At 37.5% G+C, this 25,416-nt stretch overlaps 1 protein-coding gene across 1 annotated transcript in view; it reads left to right on the top strand.

The window, feature by feature from the left end:
* LOC145693404 (proline-, glutamic acid- and leucine-rich protein 1-like) overlaps positions 1 to 25,416 on the top strand; it is a 137,118-nt gene that overhangs the window by 32,490 nt on the left and 79,212 nt on the right. Inside the window, exons 3-4 of the mRNA XM_081769371.1 lie at positions 16,470 to 16,621; positions 18,662 to 18,765. Of these exons, the coding sequence (XP_081625497.1) occupies positions 16,470 to 16,621; positions 18,662 to 18,765 (256 nt within the window). The remainder of the gene's footprint in view (positions 1 to 16,469; positions 16,622 to 18,661; positions 18,766 to 25,416) is intronic.

The raw sequence follows: 25,416 nt of genomic DNA, 5'->3' as shown, positions 1-25,416 counted from the left end.
CAAGTGGAGTACTATACCATTCCACGTGCAGCACGTCACTCAGTTCCGTGAGAAACGATGAAAGCGGAAATTGCTCAAGTGTCAATTATTTTAGGTCCGGAAATTCGGCGAGGCATAGTAGGTGTTCAGTTGCATCCCGATGTTCTCCAAACCGCACAACAGTCCAGCAGAATGAATAGGTTCATTATCATTCTGGAATATCATTGCCTGGAAACATCTGGACCATAGGATGCACGTGCGTCCGTAAAATGACAACATAATCACGGGCAATGACGCGACCGGTAAGCATCAGTCGAGAACTCACTGAAAACAAAGATATTGCGGCCCATATCATCACAGAGCCTCTATCATGTTTTATGGTTGGCGGAGACACTGCAGATCAAATGATTCTTTGGGTTTCTGTCACACATATACGGCCCGAGGTTCGAAATAAGGTGAACAATGATTCATCCAACCGTATCACACATTTCTAGTCATCAACGGTCAATGTTGCGTCTTCACAGCACTATTGACATCCAGGGTTGGCTGGTTTAAACCGTTTTTGATGATATAAAAATATGGGTGCACAGTTTTGCTGTACGGTAACATTTGTTATAGAGTGATTCCATTTCAAATCGTCCAGGGTGGTCCACACGACTGTCTCAGATTTAGTTCATTTTTTAAAATAAGAAACTACATACAAAATTATTAGACCCATATTTTTTCTTTTTGCTGAAAAAAATTTTTTCTTCGATATACAGCCTTCCAAAATGGCCGCCCTCCTCTCGGATTGCTCGAAAAACTGAAAAACATGTCAAATTAAAACTTTTATTATAGAGAAACGAGTGTACTTAGTAACATAATCGCAATAGCAGGAAGAGTATAAAGTTGTATGTTTCGTTGGAGGGTCAAAATTTGTCTATTGGTCCAATAGGAATCGCGCAATTCACTCGCAATGTTGCCAACTTTGATGAAATTTTTCCTAACTTCAAACATTTTTTTTTCTGTCCTCAAGAGCAATATCAACCATCTGCTTCTAGCATCGAAATCTACTCCATAAGGTATCTTGAAAATGTAAAGGACTTACGTTTCTGATTATTACATCCCACGTTATAGCATGATGAAAAGCTGAAAATTTCATTAAGACGCCATGTTTGGACGCCATTTTCTCAAAAAACCCACCTTTTAAAAATCTGAATTTTTTACGTATTGGAGAAGTACCTAAGTATTTAATATCCGTTAACCGTTCATGCGGCTGAAGCCCCTAACATTCGCAATTAATTATTGAAATTTCGATTTTTGTACTTGCAATGTAAATATTTCCAATGGGCATTTAGGTCCTATACAGAAGGCGATTTTAAAGGGAGTATGAAAATTTTGAGAGATGAATCCTGACATCAAATCCAATAGAAAAGTTCCTATAAACATGAGTCGAATTCCGCTTAGTTTTCGAGTTACAGGGTTTCCAACTCGGGACCCAAAATCGGTTCGGGATAATAGAAAATAATATATATATTTCGCGTTAAATCAGAAACTATGTGTTAAAGCTTTGATAAAGTTCAGAAAGTTGATTTGTATCAATATGATGATTTTTACGTGCATTGCAATTCAGTTGGCAGTGTTGCCAACTTGCTAGAATTTTTCTTTTTTTTTCTTTTCAAATGACGCTACGTGGATTTTATTTGATATTTGGTATTCATTAATAATTGCAAACATCACACGAAGCACAATCTTCCCTCACATCACCACAGTTTTCGAAAACACGTGTATTTCATTAAAAGGTTTTATCTCGTGCGTTATTGATAGTTTGTGTGATTCGGTGTCGTGAACATCGTCCTAGTGTTCCCTGGAACCATGAAAATTGTTTACACTGGTAGCATGGCATTGTAGTGCACTTGTGTGAATAACAATGGGGAAGTCCTATTGCAGTAAGAACCGTATTAAATGTGTTGATTATGCTAAAAGCCGTAAGATGATTGTGCGCAGAAAGAATTCTAAACAAAAAATTTATCTTGCGGTAAAATATATGGATTGCGTACTGCGTGTCAGCCCAAACTTACTATTAGGGGAGGATTATTATTTCTGTCTTGTACACAAGGCGATTTGAAAGGCAGTATGAAAAATTTTGAGATGTGAATCCTTCACCGTAGTCTAGGTGTCACCGATAACGGCCGTTTTAATGGGGGCACATTCATGTTTAGCATGTTAACTGTCTCGTTAATGGTTTCCAAATCTGCATTCAGAGGAACAAATTCTTTATCTTGCTGGTGCATAATTTCATATTTAAATCTTCTTTCGTGATCACCAATATATCACACACATTCACGTTGTTCACGGTAAATATTCAAAGCACCCTTTACACGAATAATCATCCTCTCCTAATACTACGTTTTGGCAGACGCGCTGCACGCAATACATATATTTTACCGCAAGACAAAATGTTTGTCAAGAATTCTTTCTGTACACAATTATCTTACGCCTTTTAGAATTATCAACCCATTTAATACGGCCCTTTCTGTAATACACTGAGAAAAAATGATTTCTATAGTAAGCAAGAGGATACCATATATTTGTACAATATACCGCTGTACGGAGATCGGATTTTTCTGTGTAAAACTTCCCCATTGTTATTCACACAAACACTGTAACTAGTGCACTACAATTTTCATGGTTCCTGAGAACACTAGGACGATGTTCACGACACCGAATCACACAAACTATCAATAACGCACGAGATAAAACCTTTTAATGAAATACATGTGTTTTCGAAAACTGTGGTGATGTGAGGGAAGATTGTGCTTCGTGTGATGTTTGCAATTGTTAATGAATACCAAATATCAAATAAAATCCACGTAGCGTCATTTGAAAAGAAAAAAAAAAAGAAAAATTCTAGCAAGTTGGCAACACTGCCAACTGAATTGCAATGCAAGTAAAAATCATCATATTGATACAAATCAACTTTCTGAACTTTATCAAAGCTTTAACACACAGTTTCTGATTTAACGCGAAATATATATATTATTTTCTATTGTCCCGAACCGATTTTGGGTCCCGAGTTGGAAACCCTGTAACTCGAAAACTAAGCGGAATTCGACTCATGTTTATAGGAACTTTTCTATTGGATTTGATGTCAGGATTCATCTCTCAAAATTTTCATACTCCCTTTAAAATCGCCTTCTGTATAGGACCTAAATGCCCATTGGAAATATTTACATTGCAAGTACAAAAATCGAAATTTCAATAATTAATTGCGAATGTTAGGGGCTTCAGCCGCATGAACGGTTAACGGATATTAAATACTTAGGTACTTCTCCAATACATGTAAAAAATTCAGATTTTTAAAAGGTGGGTTTTTTGAGAAAATGGCGTCCAAACATGGCGTCTTAATGAAATTTTCAGCTTTTCATCATGCTATAACGTGGGATGTAATAATCAGAAACGTAAGTCCTTTACATTTTCAAGATACCTTATGGAGTAGATTTCGATGCTAGAAGCAGATGGTTGATATTGCTCTTGAGGACAGAAAAAAAAAATGTTTGAAGTTAGGAAAAATTTCATCAAAGTTGGCAACATTGCGAGTGAATTGCGCGATTCCTATTGGACCAATAGACAAATTTTGACCCTCCAACGAAACATACAACTTTATACTCTTCCTGCTATTGCGATTATGTTACTAAGTACACTCGTTTCTCTACAATGAAAGTTTTAATTCGACATGTTTTTCAGTTTTTCGAGCAATCCGAGAGGAGGGCGGCCATTTTGGAAGGCTGTATATCGAAGAAAAAATTTTTTTCAGCAAAAAGAAAAAATATGGGTCTAATAATTTTGTATGTAGTTTCTTATTTTAAAAAATGAACTAAATCTGAGACTATGATGGGGACCAATTGTGGTTTGCCTGGACGATTTGAAATGGAATTGGTATATATAGGATTAGGACCTTAATGAAGGTCTATGTCTGGAAGAGCAAAGTGAGAACTGTTTCTCAGATAGGTGCGTAAAGGGAGAGATCTCCGAAATTGCGGAAATTGAATTTTTTAGCTACGAAGAAAGCCTGTATTCTTCTGCACTGTTGGGTGTAGAACAATATCTCATATCGGGTTGATTGCAAGGGAACTTGACTATGTATCTCTCAGTAACTGTGAAATCATACGGAGTGTAGTCCATCACTCTAAATTTCTTTATCTCAAAATCAAATTTTTGAAGTTACCTTCACCTTACACATCCACCAGAAATTTAATCAAACAAGCTTTCAGATATAGTAGTGCAAGGCCAATTTACAATGGAATAATTAACAACTGAAATCAATAACCACAACAATAAGAAAGGAATTGCAACAAAGTCGGCCAGAGTCTATATTTGAACGATACCATCCGTATATTCGGCGAGTGAACTGAGAAAAAACCTCAGTTACGATGGCTTGCCACCGGATTCGAACCCGAGTTCTTCTGATTGCAAAGCAAAAATACCAACCGTTAGTTTACTCTCGCTCAGCTACTTGTTTTCTAATTTACTCATTTGCCTCGTTACAATCTCCGCCGTGGAGACTGGGGCAGTTTTCTGACAGCTTTGCCTTTATTCGAGAACCCCAGCTTTTAGTTGAAGACCTTAAGACTTTTCACGCAAATGTAGTATCTACTGCTAATGTTTCGATTCCATTGTTAGACGGCCTATTCGAAAACTTACTATTCCTTGTGGTCGAAAAAAATACGACAAACTATTTTTCGCGACACTGAGCACTTCCAGGGTGTCCACCCACCGGGAAAAACCGGGAAATAGCCGGGAATTTCATGAACTGGGAAAAAAACTGGGAATAAGCCGTGAATTTCTCCAAAGAACCGGGAAACACAACGATAATAGCTGAAGGAGGCCGAAAGTTAAAAACGCAAGGCGTAACTCAATTGTTTTGTATCGATAAGTCACTGGGCGCTTCTGAATTCATGATTCGTTGGGTCGGTTCCAGCGTCATCCGGTCGGTATCCACCGTTTGGGGCGTCCGAATTCAGCATCAATGGTGAATTGCAAATGAACGTAGCAACGGTGAAACAGGCGCTCGCTTGAATCCTACGTTGTGGCTCGCTTATCGACCATGTTTTGTATTAAAAAAAAAAAAAAAAAAAGAATAGAGTAGTGATGCGTCAAAGGGGGGTTGTTTGAAACCTGAAAGAGCGCTGTGTGTAGTCAACAATCATGTGTGTGGTCTTTTGTTCTGGCCTTGGTCTTTAAAGAAAGAAAAAAAAATATGGATAATTATTTAACTTTAAGTAGCACGAATTGTTTCTTTGATATATTCTTTATTATTATTTTTGTTTAAAATGAATAGCAATGTAAAGATGAATGCGAATAGTAAATGGCGGGAATGAGATAGTCTATTTGGCAGTTATGATTGCTTGTTTAGTAATGTGTCTGGTTCTACTTTCTCCTGATATCTTTAACCACCAGATAAGTTAGCAAGATGTTGCTGCAGTAGTTATTATTTTACGTAAAATAACACATTAGTACTGTGATAAGTTGTATCATTCCATTATCTTATCTGACGATTAAGAGACTTCAGGAAATTGTACGGCTTGCCCTGAGGGAATATTTATTGGTATACAACTTTACTGAGTAATTTAAAATTTCAGCGAGATGTTGCGGCAGTAGTTCTCATTTTACATAATATATTAATATTGTGATCACTTATCTCGTTCTTATCTGACATTTAAGCGGCATCAGGAGATTGTAGGACTGGTCCTCATAAAACATTTATTGATGGCGTATAAGTTTATTGAGTATCTTTAAAACTGGTTTTAAAAATACTTCAAATGTACGGATGTGAGTAAATATGTAAAACGAAAGCAGTTTTTAGGCACGGAATGCCAAAATAAAAGAGGGCATTAATTTTCTGGATTACGCAAAAGTTACTTCTGCATCACGAAGTGACTAAAAAAGACAAAATAGTCAGTAAGAAAGTCATTAGTCCTTTTTTTTTTATCACGCGTGGTAACATCAGCACAATAAGTACAAGGGAGCATATTACTTCGTGATGGTCATTATTCTCTTAACAATATGAATAACAGTAGAAAAGATTTTGTTACAGTGATTCCACACCACAGAAAATAAATAAATTGTTCATGAACATGTGTGAAACTGAGCGAGTGTGGGATTGCGTCTGATGAGCAATCGTCACTCCGGTTCCGGCAATAATCCACTTTAATGTAAGCGAAATATTGAAGTTTCGTGCACAAATTCTTGCGGACCAATCCATACAAACTGTGAGAGTAAGTACAAACATAAATAACGAAAAAACTCTAACCTAACCAGACCTGACCTAACCCAATTTAACCAAAACTGACCTTATCTAACTAAAATTAGGCATTTTTCTTTTTTCTTTTTCTTTTTTTTCTTTTCTTTTGAAAGAAAAGCAACATTTTTTGGTAAGAAATTCTGGCTCCAATCAGGCCGACATATGCCGAGATATTATTATGGTTTCTTATTATTTTTTATTGCCTAATACAGTGGATAAATCAGCTGGAGGACTTTCATTTGCGTTGTGAATGGATTTACTCATGTTGCGTTTAAGAAGTCGTCCAAAACTAATAGTCATCAAAGTTCATCCACCGATCATTGTCAAGCGTCAACTTCTGCTTCTTCGACTGAGAATGACACATCTTTTTCTTGTCAGTCAGGCAGTATTCATCCTACTTCTTAACAGACTATTATACGTTACCTATTAGCAGATTCAGTTACTAAAGCTGAGATGCTTTGGTGTTTACAAATTGTGATGTACCATATGTCTCTCCGAGAAGCTGGGCGTTGTGCATCAACGTTTAAATTGATGTTTTCTGACAGTGATATTGCAGAAAAAATGCAATAGCATCGAACTAAAGTGGTAGTGTTTGGATTAGCACCCCATTTCGAGCGAGAACTTCAGAGGTTATTAAAAGACTGTACCTACGTTGTGATCTGTTTCGACGAATCATTGAATAAAGTTCCTCAGAGGCAACAAATGGATTTACATGTACGATTTTGGGATTCAAATAAATCTTTTGTTACAAGATACTTTACATCTGTTTTTCTCGGATACTCAACAGCGCCAGATTTGTTAAAAGGTGTCAGTGAAAAGGTATCTTCGGATGTTTTAAAGAAACTCATTCAGGTGTCTATGGATGGGCCAAATGTCAATTTTAAACTATTGTCAAATTTGCAACTTGAACAGCAACATACGCCGGAAAATCCAGTGTTGTTAAGCATTGGTAGTTGCGGTCTTCATAGTAGTTAATGAGGCGTTCAAAACCGACATGCAGAAGACAGATTGGGACTTAATGGGGTTTTTACGTGCTTTGTATTATTTATTCAAAGACTCGCCAGCACGAAGGTCGGACTACACTTATTACACTCTATTTGATATTTTCCCAAAGAAGTTTTGTGCTGTTAGATGGGTAGAAAACAGTGACGTTGCATTTTGAGCCTTATTAATGTTGCCTCATCTAAATATATATATATATATATATTGCGTGTGTCAAGAAGGACAAGGAAACACCTAACTCGACAACGTTCTCAGTTGTAGAGAAAAAATTTCACGACAAAATGCTAGCACCAAAATAGCATTTTTTCTCAACTATTGCTTCAATGGTGGAACCATTTCTGACCGAATTTCAAACAGACCAACCCATGGGACCCTTTTTGCATGAAGAGCACACTTCTTTCGTACAAAGATTAATGGGAAAAATAGTGAAGGGTGATGTTCTTAATAAAGCAGGTGCATCTGTTCAAAAAATAGATATATCAGATCCAAACAATCTTCTTCCTGCTGAAGATGTGGACATAGGCTTTGCAACTAGGGATGCCATGTGTGGAATCAAGGAAATAACTGATCTAGACAAGCTAAGACTGCGACGAACGTGCAGAGAAGCTATCGCAGCGATGATTAGTAAAATAATGGATAGGTCACCATTGAAATACAAACTTACTCGAGCTGTTTCGTGTTTCGACCCTATGCTTATTGGTCACAACCTGACACTAGCGGAGAAGCGTTTGACATTATCTTTGGAGGAGATGGTAGCTAAACGATGGTTTACGGGAAGCAAAGCAGATAAAATTATGGGACAATATTGGAAGGTGTTTTCGTCAGCTGAATCTATTCATCAGTGCAAAACGTTTAAAAGAAAGGAGAAGCGTCTGGATGCATTTTATGTTGAATTTCTGAGCGTATTCAGTGAGGACAGTGTACGAGAACTCAGTGATTTTATACGATGTGTTTTGATACAGTCACACGGAAATGCACCAGTAGAGAGAGGATTTTCTGTGAATTCTGAATACATTTTTTAGAATCAAACAGGAGAGCCTTATTGCCATGAGACAAGTGTATGATCGTCTGAGTGCATTAGGTGGATTGGAGTCAATTAAAATCAACAAAAATATGATACATGCGGCCAGAAATGCATATGCTCAGTATACTGAACATTTGAAGAAAAAGGCGAAGGATTTGAGTGAAAAGGAAAAGATGGAAAGAGAGAGAGAACGTGTAACGCGAGAAAGACTGGAATTGGAAGCTAAAAAGGCAAAGGTAATTGCTAAGAAAGAAAAAAAAATGCTCTTCTAGAAGAAAAAATCAATGCACTTATCGGGAAGTAATGAAAACAGGTAAAAAAAAAATATATAATTTCTTTCGATAGTATAATTTTATGTTGTTCGAGTGGGAACTAAATAATAATCCTTCCGCCTCTTTCGCAAAATATTCGTCTTTTAGTGCCCGTTATAACCGGGAATTTATCTAGTAGAGCCGGGAAAACCGGGAATTTCAAAACGCTTTGAGAGTGGACACCCTGACTTCATTACATTCGTACCAGAGAACGCTACTTGATTAAACAAGAGAAACGACGTAGCTGGCATGACTATCTCCAGTTAACTGCAAATAATTAGATGAGTGCTGTTTGGTCCAAAGTTCGTCGTCTTCAAGGCTGTTCCACTTCTGTCGACGTTTCTGCGCTCCTTGGGCAAGATGAACTGATCACTGACCAGAAGCGGATTGCCAATGAATTGGGCCAGCATTTTGGTGCAGTTTCGAATTCATTAATTGTTTGCCTGATTTCTTGTAAGTTAAAACACGAACCGAATTAGACCTTTACATTTTGCGTCACAAGTAATGAAGAGTACAACTTGCTTTTTAGTGCTGCTGAATTTACCACTGCTTACTATTACTAGCAACACTACACACGAGTCAGACTCCATACATTGTTATGCTTCGCAGTCATCCTATCACTGGCAAACTCTTATAGACCTTTCTAATAGTAACTGGATTGAAAGATCCTTTTCTGGTGCCTGGGGTGAAGCTTACATTCTTCCTATCTTGAAACTGGGAAATAGGCTGCGTCAAGCTCCAATTATAGGCCAATTGCCTTAACCAGTTATTGCCACAAATTATTGGAGAAAAAGATCAGTGAACGCTTAATGTGATATTTGGAAACTAACTTCTTGCTTTTCAGTCAACAGTGTAGTTTCCGGAACTTCCGTTCGTCTACTGATCATCTTGAGAGTGCAATCAAGAATTCTCTTCTCCATCGCCAGAATCTGATCGCCATCCTTTTTGTTCTTCTGAAGGCTTACGACGCCACATAGCGATGAAATTTTACGTCAGCTACTTTGGGGAATACGAGGTCGTTATAGGCTTGTTTCTACATCAATGTCTTGGAGATTGATACTTTCGAGTCCGATTAGGATCCGCTTTTCGACTGCTTTGTGCTAGAAAATGGCGTTCCACAAGGCAGTGTCTCAAGTGTGACTCTTTGCTGTGGCGGTAAATGGTGCAATGACACACATACTAGCTCTCGTTCGTTGAATGTTGTATGTGGACGACCTAGCAATTTATCTCTTGTGATCTCCGTGTTCCGGCTAGACAATTAAAACTCACTGTGAACCGACTTCCGTGTTTATCTGGATTTACTTCCTCCTTTGACAAGACTGTTATAGGTCGTGGACAACAAGGGTCATGCACCATGAGTACCAGTTGGAATGGAGTCCTTTTCTGTCACTTACGCAGCTGCGCATATCCGGATCTTATGTGGGCCATAAACGCTTGTCTTTTGTTGACATCCTTTTTCTGGGTCTTCAGCTTGATCACAGGCCGTTTTCGGCAGTTCATCTACGAGAGTTGAAACCTCGCTGTCCACGAGCACTCAACCTTCTAAAAGTATTTTCTTATATTTCTTCGGGTACTGATCATATTGTCCTTCCGCTCAATGTTGGACTTTGGTTGTTTATCCACTAGACTTATTACATTACGCGAACTGAACACTGTCCATCTTGGCATACGGTTGGCGACTGTTGCATTCTGTACCAGTCCTGTTCTCAGCTTGTGTGTTGAAGTGCACGAGCCATCTTGAACTCAGCGACTTCATCGGCTGATGATCTATTATTTTGCTTATCTAAATCAGTGCCTCATCTAAAATCAATTCTTCATCTTCTGCACTAGAAGCTGAAGATCGCTACCAACATTATCAAACACGACCCAACGCTACCAAACCATTTGGAGTTCGTACTTTGAAATTTTTGGATAACCTTTCCGTTGAAGTTCCCCCTTTGTCAGTAGTTTTCTACCTACACCTCCATGGAAGATACTTCGTCCAGCTATTTCTGTCCATCTGGCCCAATACAAAAAGTCAAGCAGCCCTCACGAATTTCAACAAAAGTTTCACTTCCTTTTACAGCAGTTTCAAGACTTTACTGTTTTTGCTAATGATGATTCCAAAGGTGCTGATTCTGTCGGATATCTTTTTTCAACTATACGTACTTACGTATAATAACGTGGGTTCCTGTCACCACGGCATGGCGCGTCTTCAGGTTGCGGATCGAGGAGAAGGCCTCTAGATATAGAGGTTAGCTGGGAATATACTGAATAAGCAGTCGTGGACAGACCGGACGAGGACTGATAACTTGGCACGACCTCAGCAAAGGAAAATGGACATGAGATTTGAAACATGGAATATTAGAAGTCTTTATAGGACAGGCGTGTTAAAATTTGTAACGAGTGAGTTAGAGAAATACAGGATGGACTTAGTAGAAGTTCAGGAAGTTAGGTGGGAAGGAAGTGGAATTGTGAATTCCGGAAATTTTACGATCTTTTACGGGGAAGGAAATAAAAATCACTAATTAGGAACAGGGTTTTTTGTTCACAAACGAATATCAGCAATTAACCGGTTTGAACTTTTTAGTGAGACTTTCTTTTATTACTCTTAAGGGTCGGTGGCGTGATATTGTTTTAAATGTACACTCATATCCAAAATTATTGTCACATATCTATAAATATGTTGTTGTAGGAACATAACTTGATAACGAATTCGACCGGTATTTCTTATAATGTTAGTATGTGTACAATTAGCAAAGACATGTATGTGGCAAATTTCATGTCAAAAGAGCAGTAAATAAGAACAGTAAAACGAAAATAAAACTTTCTTGCCCATTTAACAACATTTTGTTTTACTCATTCTAATTTTCGTATTTATAATTCTTTTCCTGTGAAATTTACCACTAATATACATTTCCCGATTATACACATAGTATCAGTATTAAAAGTACCCTGCAAAATCATTATCAAATTATATTCTTACAAGAAGACAGTTATAGATATGCGACAATCATTTTGGACATGAGTGTACATCCCCCAACAGAAGATAAGGATGACGATATAAAAGACAGTTTTTACGAAGAAGTGGAACGGATATTTAACCAACTCCCGCGATATTATATGCAAATTCTATTAGGGGATTTCAATGCGAAGGCAGGACGAGGGGATATTTTCAAACCGATTATAGGGAACGAAAGTCTGCATAAGGAAAGTAATGACAATGGTGTTAGACTCGTGAATTTTGCAACATCCAAAAACCTAATCGTGAAGAGTACAAAATTCCCACATCGCGACGTTCATAATTACACTTGGGCCTCACCAGACGGAAAAACACATAATCAAGTTGATCACGTTTTAGTAGACAGAAGACGACAATCCAGCATAATTGATGTCCGATCGTTTAGAGGGGCTGATTGTGACACTGATCACTACCTGGTAGCAGCGATAATAAGAGAGAGATTATCGTTAAATAAAGGAAATATTCAATGTCTGAAAACAGAGATTTAATTTAAAGAAATTAGAAGAGCCAGGTGAGAGAGAAATACCAGATTGAAGTTTCGAATAGATTCTCGGCTTTGGAGGATTCGGAGTGCACTGGTGTTGAGGATACTTGGATTGAAATTAGAGATAGGATTAAGATTTCAGCAAAAGACAAAATTGGGACGCACGGAAATACGTAGTAACAAACCATGGTTCGACCAGGAATACATTGAGCTAGCAGAGAAGAGAAAACAGGCAAAATTACGTTGGCTACAAAATCCGAATGAAATAACTACATAAAATTTCGTAGACATCAGGTGGAAAACCTCCAAAACTTTCAGAACAAAGTAACGCGATCTTTTGAAAGCTAAAATTAAGGAACTTGAAGATAATAGTAAAAATAAAAACATTCGGGACATGTATAAGGCGATCAACGAATTTAAGAAATGCTATCAACCTCATGCTTATATATTAAAGAAAGCTAACGGAGCAGTTAGCACTGATACAGATAGTATCTTAAATAGACGGAAAGATTTCTTTGATTTGCTTAACACGCAGCCAAAAATTAACCCTTTCCGGATCCTGGCTTTTTGGGCTATTTTTTACACTTTCAGTCAAGCAGCTACTGTATCGTCACTATTTATCCTAGGATCATGGTTCATACCTCATTCTCTTCAGAATAGAGCTGGCTTTCAAATGGTACCACTTGCGTGCTCATATCATATACCAGAAGCGGGAAAAAAATGTCAAAGTGAAAATTTCGGAGGGACAAATTTTTTTCTCGAACTTAGGACCCCCCTGTGTGATCGTAGCCATCTAAAAAAAAATCTGATAAATAGTACTTGGTATACTGAATGTGTGTGCCAAATTTCAAGTTTCTATCTTGAATAGTAAGGGCGGGAGAATTTTTATCAAAATTTCCCACAGTCCCCCAAAGTACCATAAAACACTATGATCTCAGGGGAAAAAATTCCTGAGACATCCCTAATTACCCTAGGACTATAATCCGCCAATCATTTTCTTCAGAATAGAACTGTCTTTCAGGCGGTACCATTCATATGTCTGCATCATCTAAGGCGGGAAGTTCCTGAAAAAAGGGATTTTTTGGGGCAAAATTTCCCTTTTTCAACTTTTGCTCCTCTGGACCCCCCCCCCCCCTGTTTTTACGCAGAAATCGGAAAAAAACTTCTGGTAAATACTACTCGGTGGACTGAATGTTTGTGCAAAATTTCAATCTTCTACGTGAAAAAATAGGCCCGCCAGAAAAAATTTCCCTACCATGCCCCACTTTTACCCTATACAGAAGTATATGTGGATAAAAATTCACTGAGACGGCCCTAATTACCCTAGAATAATAATTTGACCGTCGTTCTCTTCAGAATGGAACGGCCTTTCAGACGGTATGACTCACGTGGTCCTATCATGTTTTTTTGGTGGGAAAATGACGAAATACGGGATTTTTGGGGTAAAAAATCCCTATTTTTACCCCTTTGCCCCTCTGGTTCCCCCCTGTTTTAGCACTGACATCGGAACAAAAAATCTGGTAAATAGTACTCGGTGGACTGAATATTTGTGCAAAATTTCAATCTTCTACGTTCAAAAATAAGCCCACCAAAAAATATATATACCGACAATGCCCCATATTTCCCTATATAGAAGTATATTTTTCAAAAAATCCCTGAGACGTCCCTAATTACCCTAGAATAAAATTCGACCCTCATTCTCTTCAGAATGGAACGGCCTTTCAGACGGTATGACTCACGTGGTCCTATCATGTATGTGAGGCGGGAAAATGACGAAATACGGGATTTTGGGGGTTAAAAAATCCCTTTTTTTTTAACCCCTTTTCCCCTCTGGTTCCCCCCCTGTTTTAGCACTGACATCGGAACAAAAAATCTGGTAAATAGTACTCGGTGGACTGAATGTTTGTGCAAAATTTCAATCTTCTACGTAGAAAAATAAGCCCGCCAAAAAATATTGAACATAGGCTTAGAAAATGAGAAAATAAATTTTTGACTTATGACGTCATCACCTCCTATGTCTGGACGCAGGACGGTCTGAAACCATACGTAATGTCTTCTACAAGGCCTCTGGACTTGGAAAAAAAAAACGGACGAAAAAGCTCAAATAGAAGAGAAATAACGCAATATACCATGAAAAGTGCATATGGTACAAATTGTACCATAGGATCCCGAAAGGGTTAATGTGAGTGGAGAAAGGGAGATAGACACCGCAGAACCGTATATTCCAGAATCGAACCGAATAGAAGTAGAAATCGCTATAAAAAAAATAAAGAACCACAGATCTCCGGGTGTAGACGAAATTTCGGCCGAGTTAATTTTAGCTGGAGGTGAAAAATTGTGGAACAAGATATACAAACTCATTCTCCTTATCTGGAACAAGGCAGAATTACCACAAGAGTGGAAATAGTCAATCATTGTTCCAGTTCACAAGAAAGGCGACAAAACTGACTTATCGAGGCATTTCTCTTCTGTGAACATCCTATAAAATCCTTTCAAACATTCTATTAGCAAGATTGACCCCATACGCAGATGAAATTATTGGAGATTCTCAGTGCGGCTTTAGACGAAATCGATCAACTATCGGCCAAATATTTACCATTCGCCAAATACTCGAAAAGAAGGGAATACAATACCCGGTACATCAACTATTTATTGATTTTAGAAAGGCTTACGACTCGGTTAGGAGAGAAACATTGTACAGCTTTCTTACAGAACTTGGAATACCGGAAAAGTTAATTAGATTAATTAAGGTATGTTTAAATGAATCCCAAAGTAAAGTCCGGGTAGGAAAATATTTGTCCACGAGCTTCACGTCGAGAATGGCCTGAAACAAGGAAATGCGTTGTCGCCATTATTATTCAACTTTGTCCTGGAATACGCTATCAGGAAAATCAAAGATATCAATCAGGACCTAGAGTTGAACGGTGTTCACCAGGTAATGACGTATGCTGGTTATGTAAATTTAATAGGTGATGATAGGAGAACAATAGAAAGAAATGCAGAGATCTTATTAAACGCTTGCAAGGACATGGGTTTAGAAGTAAATGCAAATAAAGCTAAAGAGATGGAAGTGCTTCGAGACCGTAATACTGCAAATTATGGATGCGTTAAAATATTAAATAATACTTCTGATAAAGTGAATACTTTCAAATATCTAGGATCAGTATCAACAGACGAAAATCATATTCACGAAGAAATTAAATGTCGACTAAAAGCAAGGAATTCGTGTTATTACTTAGTTCGAAATCTCTTTTTGTGAATTCTGTCGAGGAATTTGAAACTTAAAATATATAAAAATATATAATCATGCCTGTTCTGTATGGTTGCGAAACGTGGTTGCTTACTCTGAGAAAGGAACATAGATTGAAAGTATTTGAGAACAAGATCTTGAGACGAATATTCGGATCCAGGAGGAACGGGAATGGGGAATGGCGGAAACTTCATAACGAGAACTTCATAATTTATACGGTTTACCAAACATTGTTAGGGTCATCAAGTCTAGGAGGCTTAGGTGGGCAGGTCATGTAGCTAGGATAGAAGAAAGTAGAAACGCTTTCAAAGTCTTGACTGGAAGACCAATCGGAAAAAGACCATTAGGAAGACCTAGGCGCAAATAGGAGGACAATATTAAGATGGATCTCGCAGAAATAGGAATACAAAGTAGAAACTGGATCGAGTTGGCTAAGGATAGAAGTCAGTGGAGAGCTTTTGTGAACGCCGCATTAAACCTCCGGGTTCTATAGGCCATAGAGTTAGTTAGGTATACGTACTTACGGTTTTAAATTACACACTTTCCCTTCAATATTGCAATTTTACAAACTTTACAGTGTCTCTGGATGTCATATACGCAGGACATTAATCTGTTGCGACTTGAATAGCCTCCTTCATGTGCATAGGAAACATCCTTTCTTCCTATCATGTCATAGATTATTAGCACAGTGATCCCAATACTCATCTATGATAAGAACATAATACGTACATTAAAAGTTCCGAATAACCGAAAGTTGACATACACATTTTCTCTGAGTGTTTCTGATTTTTATTTATTTATTTATTGGTGAAAATCCAACCTATGTAGGTCATGAAACTAAAAACTAAGAACTGAAGTCGAAAAATAAGGATTGAATTTGAAGAAGGGAAAAATAATGCACATGACTGATGGGAGTACAGTACAATTAACATCATAGAATGGCTTAATATTACCGAAGATTCAATGTATATGATATTTTATGCATCATTTCTAAGAAAATAGTTTTTATATCATTGTAATCAATATCTTCCTTCAGTTGGTTTCAGGATATACATACATACAGTATATTGTTAATTTCTTGTTTAATGTATCATACAACATAAGTATTCTTTGAGTTCTTATTTTTCCCCTCCAGGTTTGAAGGTCTTCTCATTTTGGAAAGATTGTTACCACAGTGTTCCACGGAGGTTTTTAGTGAGCATGCGTTGCAATGGATGACCTTATGTTTGAAAGGAACAGAACCAGTGCATAAAACTGAAATTAATGATTTGTCATATTCAGTTTTGGGTGAGTTGAATAAAGATTATCTCGCAATGTGAGTTTTTCTCTGTTGAAATTCCTACTTTGCTAATGCCGCATTCAAACTTTATTATAAACGACTAATATATATATATCGTCGGCGGCAATTCAAAACCTGCTATGTGCATTTTGCAGGAGAAGCGAAAAACAGTATCCTGGTTAGCTTTTTGGCTTTATAAAAGTGATGTTATAAGTAATATTTGATGCTGCACGTAACTGGTACCTTCTCAAGTTACTTGAAAAGGTATCAAGTTACGTGCAGCATCAAATATTACTTATAACATCACTTTTATAAAGCCAAAAAGCTAACCAGGATACTGTTTTTCGCTTCTCCTGCAAAATGCACATAGCAGGTTTTGAATTGCCACCGACGATATACTATGATAGTAATTTTAATAAGAATAAATGTATAGATAAAAAAGTAGATATTAATTTCTGTGATTTTTTTAAAATTTCCTTTTAATGTGTGTATAAAGACTAAGGAACATAGGTCTTTCTAATTTTCACTAATTATTTTGTTGCTGCGAATTTTGTTTAGCATGAAGTAAAAGTATAAGTACATTAAAAACTTTTAAAATGAGTTTGAAAATAAAACTTAGGTAATTTTCAAAGAAAATCAAACAGAAGAGTTTCAATAGATTCATGATTCATAATGCAGGGTTCTTACAAATCTGGAAATCAGAAATTGTGGAAAAATCAAGGAAACCGAAATGATATGAAAATGTCAGGAAAAATAGTAGTTAACTTGGAAATCAGGGAATCGTGGAACGTTAAACTGAGAGATTTCATTTCATTTCATGTGTAAATCATGGAAAATTAGAGATTTTACTTAAGTTTTTTTTCTCCGGTTTTGATTGTTGAGAACCCGATAATTCAAACACAAAAGCCATATGAAGCAACGTTCCTCTTACATTTCAATGTTTTACACGATATAACTTTTTATTTTTCTCTAACATATTCTCGTATTTGTAGAAAATAAATAAATAAAACAATAAGTTGATAAACATAGTTGTTACTGTAAGTAACTTTCATGTAGTCCTATTTAGCTATTACTGGTATCTAATATCATTTATCTTTTTTTACATTTTAATATTTTATACACTATAATTTTTGTACATTTAATATAATTAATAATGTGTAACTTCCATTTTTTGTTGAATTGTTTCAAAGAATTGCATGGGAAGCTGTATTTTCCCCTCTCCCAAATCTTGGTTATGTCATACCTTTGAATATTTGTATATGCAAAAATAAAATCTTTTGAGTTTGTTTGTTTGTTTGTTTGTTTTTTTTTTTTTAATGGAATTTGGGGAAAAATTGAAATAACTCATTCAAGTAGTTGCTTTTCCTTTATCCACCACATGTTTTAGGAGCCAGTCTCATTTTCTTTAAAATTGACTGTAGCAGTGTCTTGAAACACTTCTGAAAATCGTAATGTTACAGCTGCTTGTTGGGGAGAAGGGTGAGCTTTTTTTGAAAACTATTCCATTGACGTGCATTAACTTAGACATTTATTCAGCAGCTCAAATAGTTTCGTATTTGCTTATCTACTGTTATTAACCAAGCCTTTATTTAGCTCTGACAGCTATTTGTCAACAGTGGAACTTTATTTTATTAAATGCCACGGGTCAGGAAAAAATGTTGATCTGGAACCTGGAAATCAGGGAAACGTTAGGAAATAAAATACAAGTTATTTTGTAAGAACCCTGCCGTATTTCGGGTATTTGCGCTTCAAACTTCATTGAGTAAGAACCGTATGCAAGAAGACCAGTGTTATACAAAAATGAATAGAAATCCCTTTTTCCATGTAACTTACATAAAACCATCTTAAAAACATTTTATATGCTGGTTGTTTATTTTATATATGATAGGCAATACTTCCATGCCTAGAATTGTCTTGTCATTGTTTTCATGTATCCTGAATTAATACAGAAGGAAATGAGCAGGCTCATTATTCAAATAGATCAGAATAATTATATAGTTATGGAGGTTTAAAACTTAAAACTGACGTAGTGTATTTATTATTTATAGGTCAAATTATAGAAACTTCTACGCAGTTTCCAGAGTTCACGAAACATGTTGCTAGCAATATTGTTCCGCAACTTGTTGGGCAGCTGTGTAGTAATTCTGGCAAAGTAAGTCATATACTGTACTTTTTAAATAAGTTATTTGAATATGATATACTGGGTTTCATTATTTTTGGAAAATCTGTTTTCGATATCAAGCCGTTGAAGCTGCTTGTTGCTTTTCCTAATGTTCACTTAATCATTGCTCAGGAAATGGTTTATTCGCAACTGAAGTTTATTTAGCCGACATTATCTGAGATATAAGATTATTTCCTCATACTAAAATGAAAGCATTTTTAAAAATTGACTTCCGCAACGCCTTTAATGAACTCAACCGCGACTCGATGTTACAGTCTGTTAAAATTAACTTTCCAACATATTATCTCTACATCTACCAATGCAACTCCGAACCAAGCAATCTTTTTATAAGTGATAACATAATTCACTCACAACATGGAGTACAACAAGACGATCCACTTGGACCAGCACTGTTTACCCTAACCATCGATCACATTGTTAAGGATATTAACACAGATTTAAATATCTGGTACTTACATGATGGTAAGGAGCAAAATTTTATTGGACAAGATATCAAAATTAGAATTCTTCTTTTCTCAATTATCAAAAATTTCTACACACTCCGCTTATTATTTACTACGAGCTTCACTCTCACTTCCAAGATTACTATATTTCCTTCGTTGCTCCCCTTCCAGGCAGGATGATAAATTACTTGACAAATTCGACCACACTCCTAGAAGAGGACTGGAATCCATTCTAAACTGTTCTTTGAAAGACAGTTCATGGTTACAAGCTTCCTTACCAGTTGAGAATGGAGGCCTTGGGATTCATCGAGCCATGAATATCGCCATACCTTCTTTCCTTGCATCATTCTATGGCTCACGAGAACTAATTGGATCTCTTCTTCAACAGGAGGTTGACTTGGACTCGGTTCGAGATATACAAGAATGCATCGATAAATGGACTAGTCTGGTTGGAATGGATCCCCTACCTAACGACAAAAGACATGTCCAGCCTGTTAGGGATGAACTTATAGTCAAGCTTCGTTTATCTTCGTTCCTATCATCAACTAATAACCCAGATGACAAAGCCAGACTGTTAGCTGTCTCTTCCTCCAAAAACGGAGCATGGCTTCAAGCTCTACCTGCTCACACACTCGGCCTACACCTTTCCAATGAGTGCTTTCGTATTGCTACAGCTCTGCGCTTAGGGGCTAATATTTGCGAACCTCACTACAGTTCTGCTTGCAGCGCATATGTTGATAATAAAGGATTGCATGGTCTTTCATGTAAAAAGAGTGCGGGAAGACAATCTCGACACCATAATGTGAACGACATCATTTATAGAGCACTCGTATCAGCGGGGGTTCCTTCAATAAAAGAACCAAATGGTTGTTGCCGCTCTGATGGTAAAAGGCCTGACGGCATGATCTTGGTACCGTGGAAAAACGGAAAAGCACTAGTCTGGGACTTCACATGTTCCGATACGTTTGCTCCTTCCAACATAACCCATTCTTCAATTCAGGCAGGTCTCATCGCCGCTCATAGAGAATCCAATAAAAGGCTAAAATACACAAACCTATTGGACAAATATTGGTTTGTAACAGTAGCAATAGAAACCAGTGAGTCTTGGGGTCACGAAGGATCTAATTTCATCAATGAAGTTGGTCATCGAATAGCGATCAAATCTGGTGATCCCCGAGCTACTGCATTCCTTTTCCAACGTATCAGCATCGCCATCCAGCGCGGGAATGTGTCATCGATCTTAGGCACATTACCTCCTGGTAAAGAACTGGTCGAGATTTTTCTTCTATAACCCACAATAAGACGGAAGTAAAGACATCCTAGAAGGCTGACAACCACTTTGACGATGTTCTGAAGAATGTTTTGAATCCAAGAACGGAAAATACCTGGAAAGAGACAAGCCAAGCCAAGTGTTTCACAATTTTTGTTAATATTTGTTTTAGTGATATATATAACGTTTATAATATTCACATTATTAGGAATGAAAATTCAAAAATTATTAGAATATATTGTGTAAATGAATTGCGTATCTTTAAAAGTTTAAAGAATAAATTTCATTTTCCAATTTCTTTTTAAATTAAAAAAATAGTCCATCAATGGTTAAAGTTAGCTTTTTAAATGAAGTTTAGCGTCCATTTCCAGCACCCAGCCTATACAAGATGTGGACGTACAGTTTAAGGTGGAATCCGATCCACCGAAAAGCGTTCCAGTTTTTTAGTGCTCGTACTGGGAATTTAAGTTGGGACTACGTGCATCAAATAGGAATGGCCAAAATATCTGGATAACAGACATCCGGATAACAAGTTATCTGGTATGTTTTTCAAAAAGCTATAAATCGGATAACTGCTAACATCTGGATTACCGATATATCCGAATAACTGATAATGTCCGGATAAATGGGACATATTCGAATGACTAGCAATATCCGGATAATGGGTATATCCGAATGACGGATAACATTCTGATAGTGAATAATATTCGATTGGTTGATTGAGTTGATGTTTAGCGTCCCGTTAAGAATTGAGGCTATTTGACACATGGACCTACAGCTTAAGGTGGGATCCGAGCCACATGAGCTCCCTACCACATAAGTTGATCCTAGGTGTTCTGTGCCGAAGACGCATACGCTAGCCGTATAGGCACGAATGAGCTCTGAATGTTACCCAGATATATAATGCAGAAGAGGGAATTACAAGAAAATAGATATTAATGGCTATAAAAGAATTGCAATATATCTACTTCTTATAACGCATTTGATTAGTTTCAAGACATAGAAAACTGCGTTGCTCAAGGTCTATTTTTAATGGGTTTAAATTGAAGAAAGAAAAAAAAACTATTGTCTTAAAGAATGCATGTTTTTTCCAGGATAGTAACATTTGCCCTTTACTGTGAAAACGAAATTGGTATGTATACCTTCCTACCACCTCGAGATTTAATTAAATGTTTTAAAGTTTTTAAAAGCCCAGTCCCTATAAATGTCGATAAATCCATTATCTTCCTCCTGCAATCCACAGAAGACACTGTAGAAACATAAAACTTAATAAAAAGAAGATAATAAAACTATATTCTCTCACAATGTAAACAACTAATGGGGACTAATTGTTGGTCGCCTGTACACAAATCATCTCTGACTCGGATCCCCAAACAATCGCTCTTCCATCAACGCCTCTCTCATTAGACTGGATTTCACCCATTCATAATAGATGGAATAATATCCGAATTCACTTTGTCATTGAAAAATACTAATTGGCGGTCACAATCATGGTATATTTGTCCAACAGCTTCATTGTAATAATTAATTCCAATAATTGAATGAAAAAGGAAAAAAAAAAAAATACTAACTTGTAAAGGCCTCATACATAATCCCCTTTAAACCTTCACAACTATATCTGTCATGGATTCTCCATCCTGATTATTCTTCAAGGTTTGAACTGCATTCTTAGAATCCACCAACTAACTATCGCGCATATCTCCTGTATAATCTAAAGGACTACTAGCCAATATCATTTGGGATTCATTCAGAAACGAGTAACTCCTCCTATCATTCTCCTCAGTGAAGGGTACTCCATGTCTTGCAAAAGTCTGTCTGGAGTTCAGAGTAGTTTGGTTTCACAATACGGTTCGGCGAAATCTAACACGCAGCCTCAAAATTTAATATACCACTATCACATCTAAAGCTAAATCGGTAGAAGGGAGTTTTTCACATGCATGTCAAACCGATCCCGCGAACTCTCTAGTATCACAGAATTGAGATGATTATTTCCAAAATCCGAATCGTTCCTCATAACTTACTCGCAGTATTTCTACAGCAATTTTAACACTTTGATCTGGATCAATAAGTGTGGAATAATTAATTTCATTTGAATTATTAAATTGATCCATCGCAACACACACTATCTCTATAGTTCGACAGACTGATGTGGGCAAACCCTGAGCTGCTATTACCGTTCATTCAACACTGACTGATTTCTTTCGAGCTTAAATGCTTTGAAATTTCGAACGAATATATCTTATTATTTTTAAGCTTTTTAGTATCTAGCTTTTATGTCTTTCTTTCTGGCTACATTTTTCAACAGAATTTCACTACGGCCAACATAAAAATGTAATTTGAAAAGAAGTCCGGTCTGCTCCTAAGAGAACCCTTCGTTTGTTAAATTAAAATGAATCTTTTAGTGAATGTATATGATACTTGTATTCGTGCTGCGACCATATGTCCGATAATATATATATACAGAAGGCTGTTTCATCCTAATGGTAGCAATTTGCATTCGCCACCAGAGGCGCTAGTTTCGCGTCAGCAACGTGACGCACGCAGTACGGAGTAGCCGGACACTTGTGTACAAGCCGTGCAGAGGAGAGACGTGTGTGAGCAGAATGCCGCCGAAAATCGACCCTTTTTGGGAGGGCTACATCGTAGCACTTTCTGATATAGGCTACAGCTATAGCCGAATAAGAACACAGTGCAAGAAGAAAGGTTTCACAGTGACTGATAAGGGAGTTAATGCAGCCATCCATTGCAATGCAAACCGAGAGCAAACCATTGCTATGCGTCGTCGAAAAGGGCAAAAGAAGCAACCGGCCCCACAACGCAGTCAAGACGTCATTGCCAAGGTCCGCCGGTTTGTGACCCAGGAGAATCCACCCACCCAACGTGACATAGCGAGGTGCGTTGGACGGTCAACTGCAACTGTACACCGAATCATACGCGACAATTTGGAACTCAGAAGTGCACACAAGCGGCAAGTCCATGTTCTGAAGCCAACGCACATCGCAGAACGGCGGGTGGGATGTAAAAGGCTGTGTGAAGGTTACCTGGCAGGTGACAAATGGTGTTATGTGGTCACGTTAGATGAAGCATGGGTCTATTTGACAGGATCCCAGCAGATGCGTGCAATTTACTACCGCCGCAGTGATGGAACCAATCATGCAAAGTAGGTTCGCTCCTGCAAGGATAGTTTTCCAAAGGGATTTATGGTAGTGACAGGTTTCTGTGCAAAAGGAAAGCTTTCGATACACCGGGTGTCATCAAATGTCAAGGTGAATGCAGCGTATTATATCGAGCATGTACTGGAACCCATCTATCGCCAACATACCCTGGCTTTGTATGGCAATGACACTGACAGTGTGTTCATCCACCAGGACAAGGCTGCCAAACGAACGGTGGCCTACATGACACGTATGGAACAGGAGACAGGTGTAAAGGCATTCCTATTTCGAGACATCCCCGTCAAGTCACCAGATGCATCCCCTATGGACATCTGTGCTTTCGGCCTCCTCAAACGGAACATCAATAAGCGTCGTCCGACCACACTTGGTGGCCTTTGGAAAGTATGCAAGTAGGAGTGGGCGAAATTGGATCAGGCAGTGCTCAATAGAGGTCTCATTCAGTGGAAACTGCGATGTCGTGCAATCGTTCACCAACGGGGCTCTCACATCGAACATGATCGCTGGTGGAAACGGGGTTTTACGCCCTAGGGCACGGGTCTGTATTTCACTACCATAAGGCAGAAACAGCCTTATATATATATATATATATATATATATATATGGGGTGTTTCAAAACAACACAGACAACGTTTGGGAGGTGATTCCTGACACCAAGATGAGACAAAAAGTATAAGCCATCCTGGGAAAACTATAGGACCTACCGTAGTCGAGTCAAGACTTCACTTAGGAATTAGTATGTGCTCTATCAAAATATCTATGTTTCAGAATCCTGCGTTACTTCCAAACTCCCTCTATAAAAATTGTTGCGTGAGTACCTTAGGATTCTGAAACATGTATTTTTGGATAGCGCACATATTAGTTTCTAAATGAAGTCTTGACGCGATGGTAGGTTATGGAGCTTTAAAGCTATGGAGCTTTAAAGTTCATTTTTTCATGTTTTCAGCAGCCTATAACTCCGAAAGGAAGCATTTGTGCACCCTAGTTGGTCTATACTGTTTCTTATCTTGGTGTCAGGAATCACCTCCCAAACGTTGTCTGTGTTGTTTTGAAACACCCTGTATATATATATATATGATGTGTGTGTGTTTTCTACTCCTCTTATTTTATTTTCCTCTTAAATATATAGCTACTGTAGTACCTTCATGTCTTTCTCCCACAACTTTAGAATTCCTAGTTTATATATAATATAGGATTCTTCAAATTTTTCGTAAATTTGTCCTCTTCTGTCGTGTATGGAGTGGTTGACGAATATATTTACATTAGAATAAGACTTTTGCTTTCTTTTAAGTTTGTCATAATGCTATCACGTATTTTGCTTGCCTTCTCCTTTCGTAGTATTTTCTTACTCACATCTCATTTCCTTTTCTTTCATTATCATCCTATAATTTCTGCTTTCTTTCCCCACTATCTTTCTATCGAACTTGGCGTGTTGTTACTAAATCTAAATTATTCTAGTTCATCTCTTAGTTTCAAAATTTTATCACACCTCCCTGTAGTGTGGTATGTGTGTTCAAATCTGTACTTGTTTTGCCCTTTATCCTAACACCTAACGCTTTCTTGAGGACGCGGTAGCTCAGTGGTAGAGCGCTCACCTCTGGTGCGAAAAGTCTCTGCTTGATCCCAGACTATGTAATTTATTTTTGACATCGTCTTCGTGGGTTTTGTCTGGCTTCACTTTCATTAATCACCCGTCTCGTTTTGCCTGCAGGTCATAATAGTGGGATAAAACTGA

This window comes from Thermobia domestica, chromosome 8 (assembly GCF_964235325.1).
Source record: "Thermobia domestica chromosome 8, izTheDome1.hap1.1, whole genome shotgun sequence".
In the NCBI taxonomy this organism is placed as follows: domain Eukaryota; kingdom Metazoa; phylum Arthropoda; class Insecta; order Zygentoma; family Lepismatidae; genus Thermobia; species Thermobia domestica.
The sequence above is the reverse complement of the archived record's forward strand: the minus strand, read 5'-3'. Positions and strand labels throughout refer to the sequence as shown.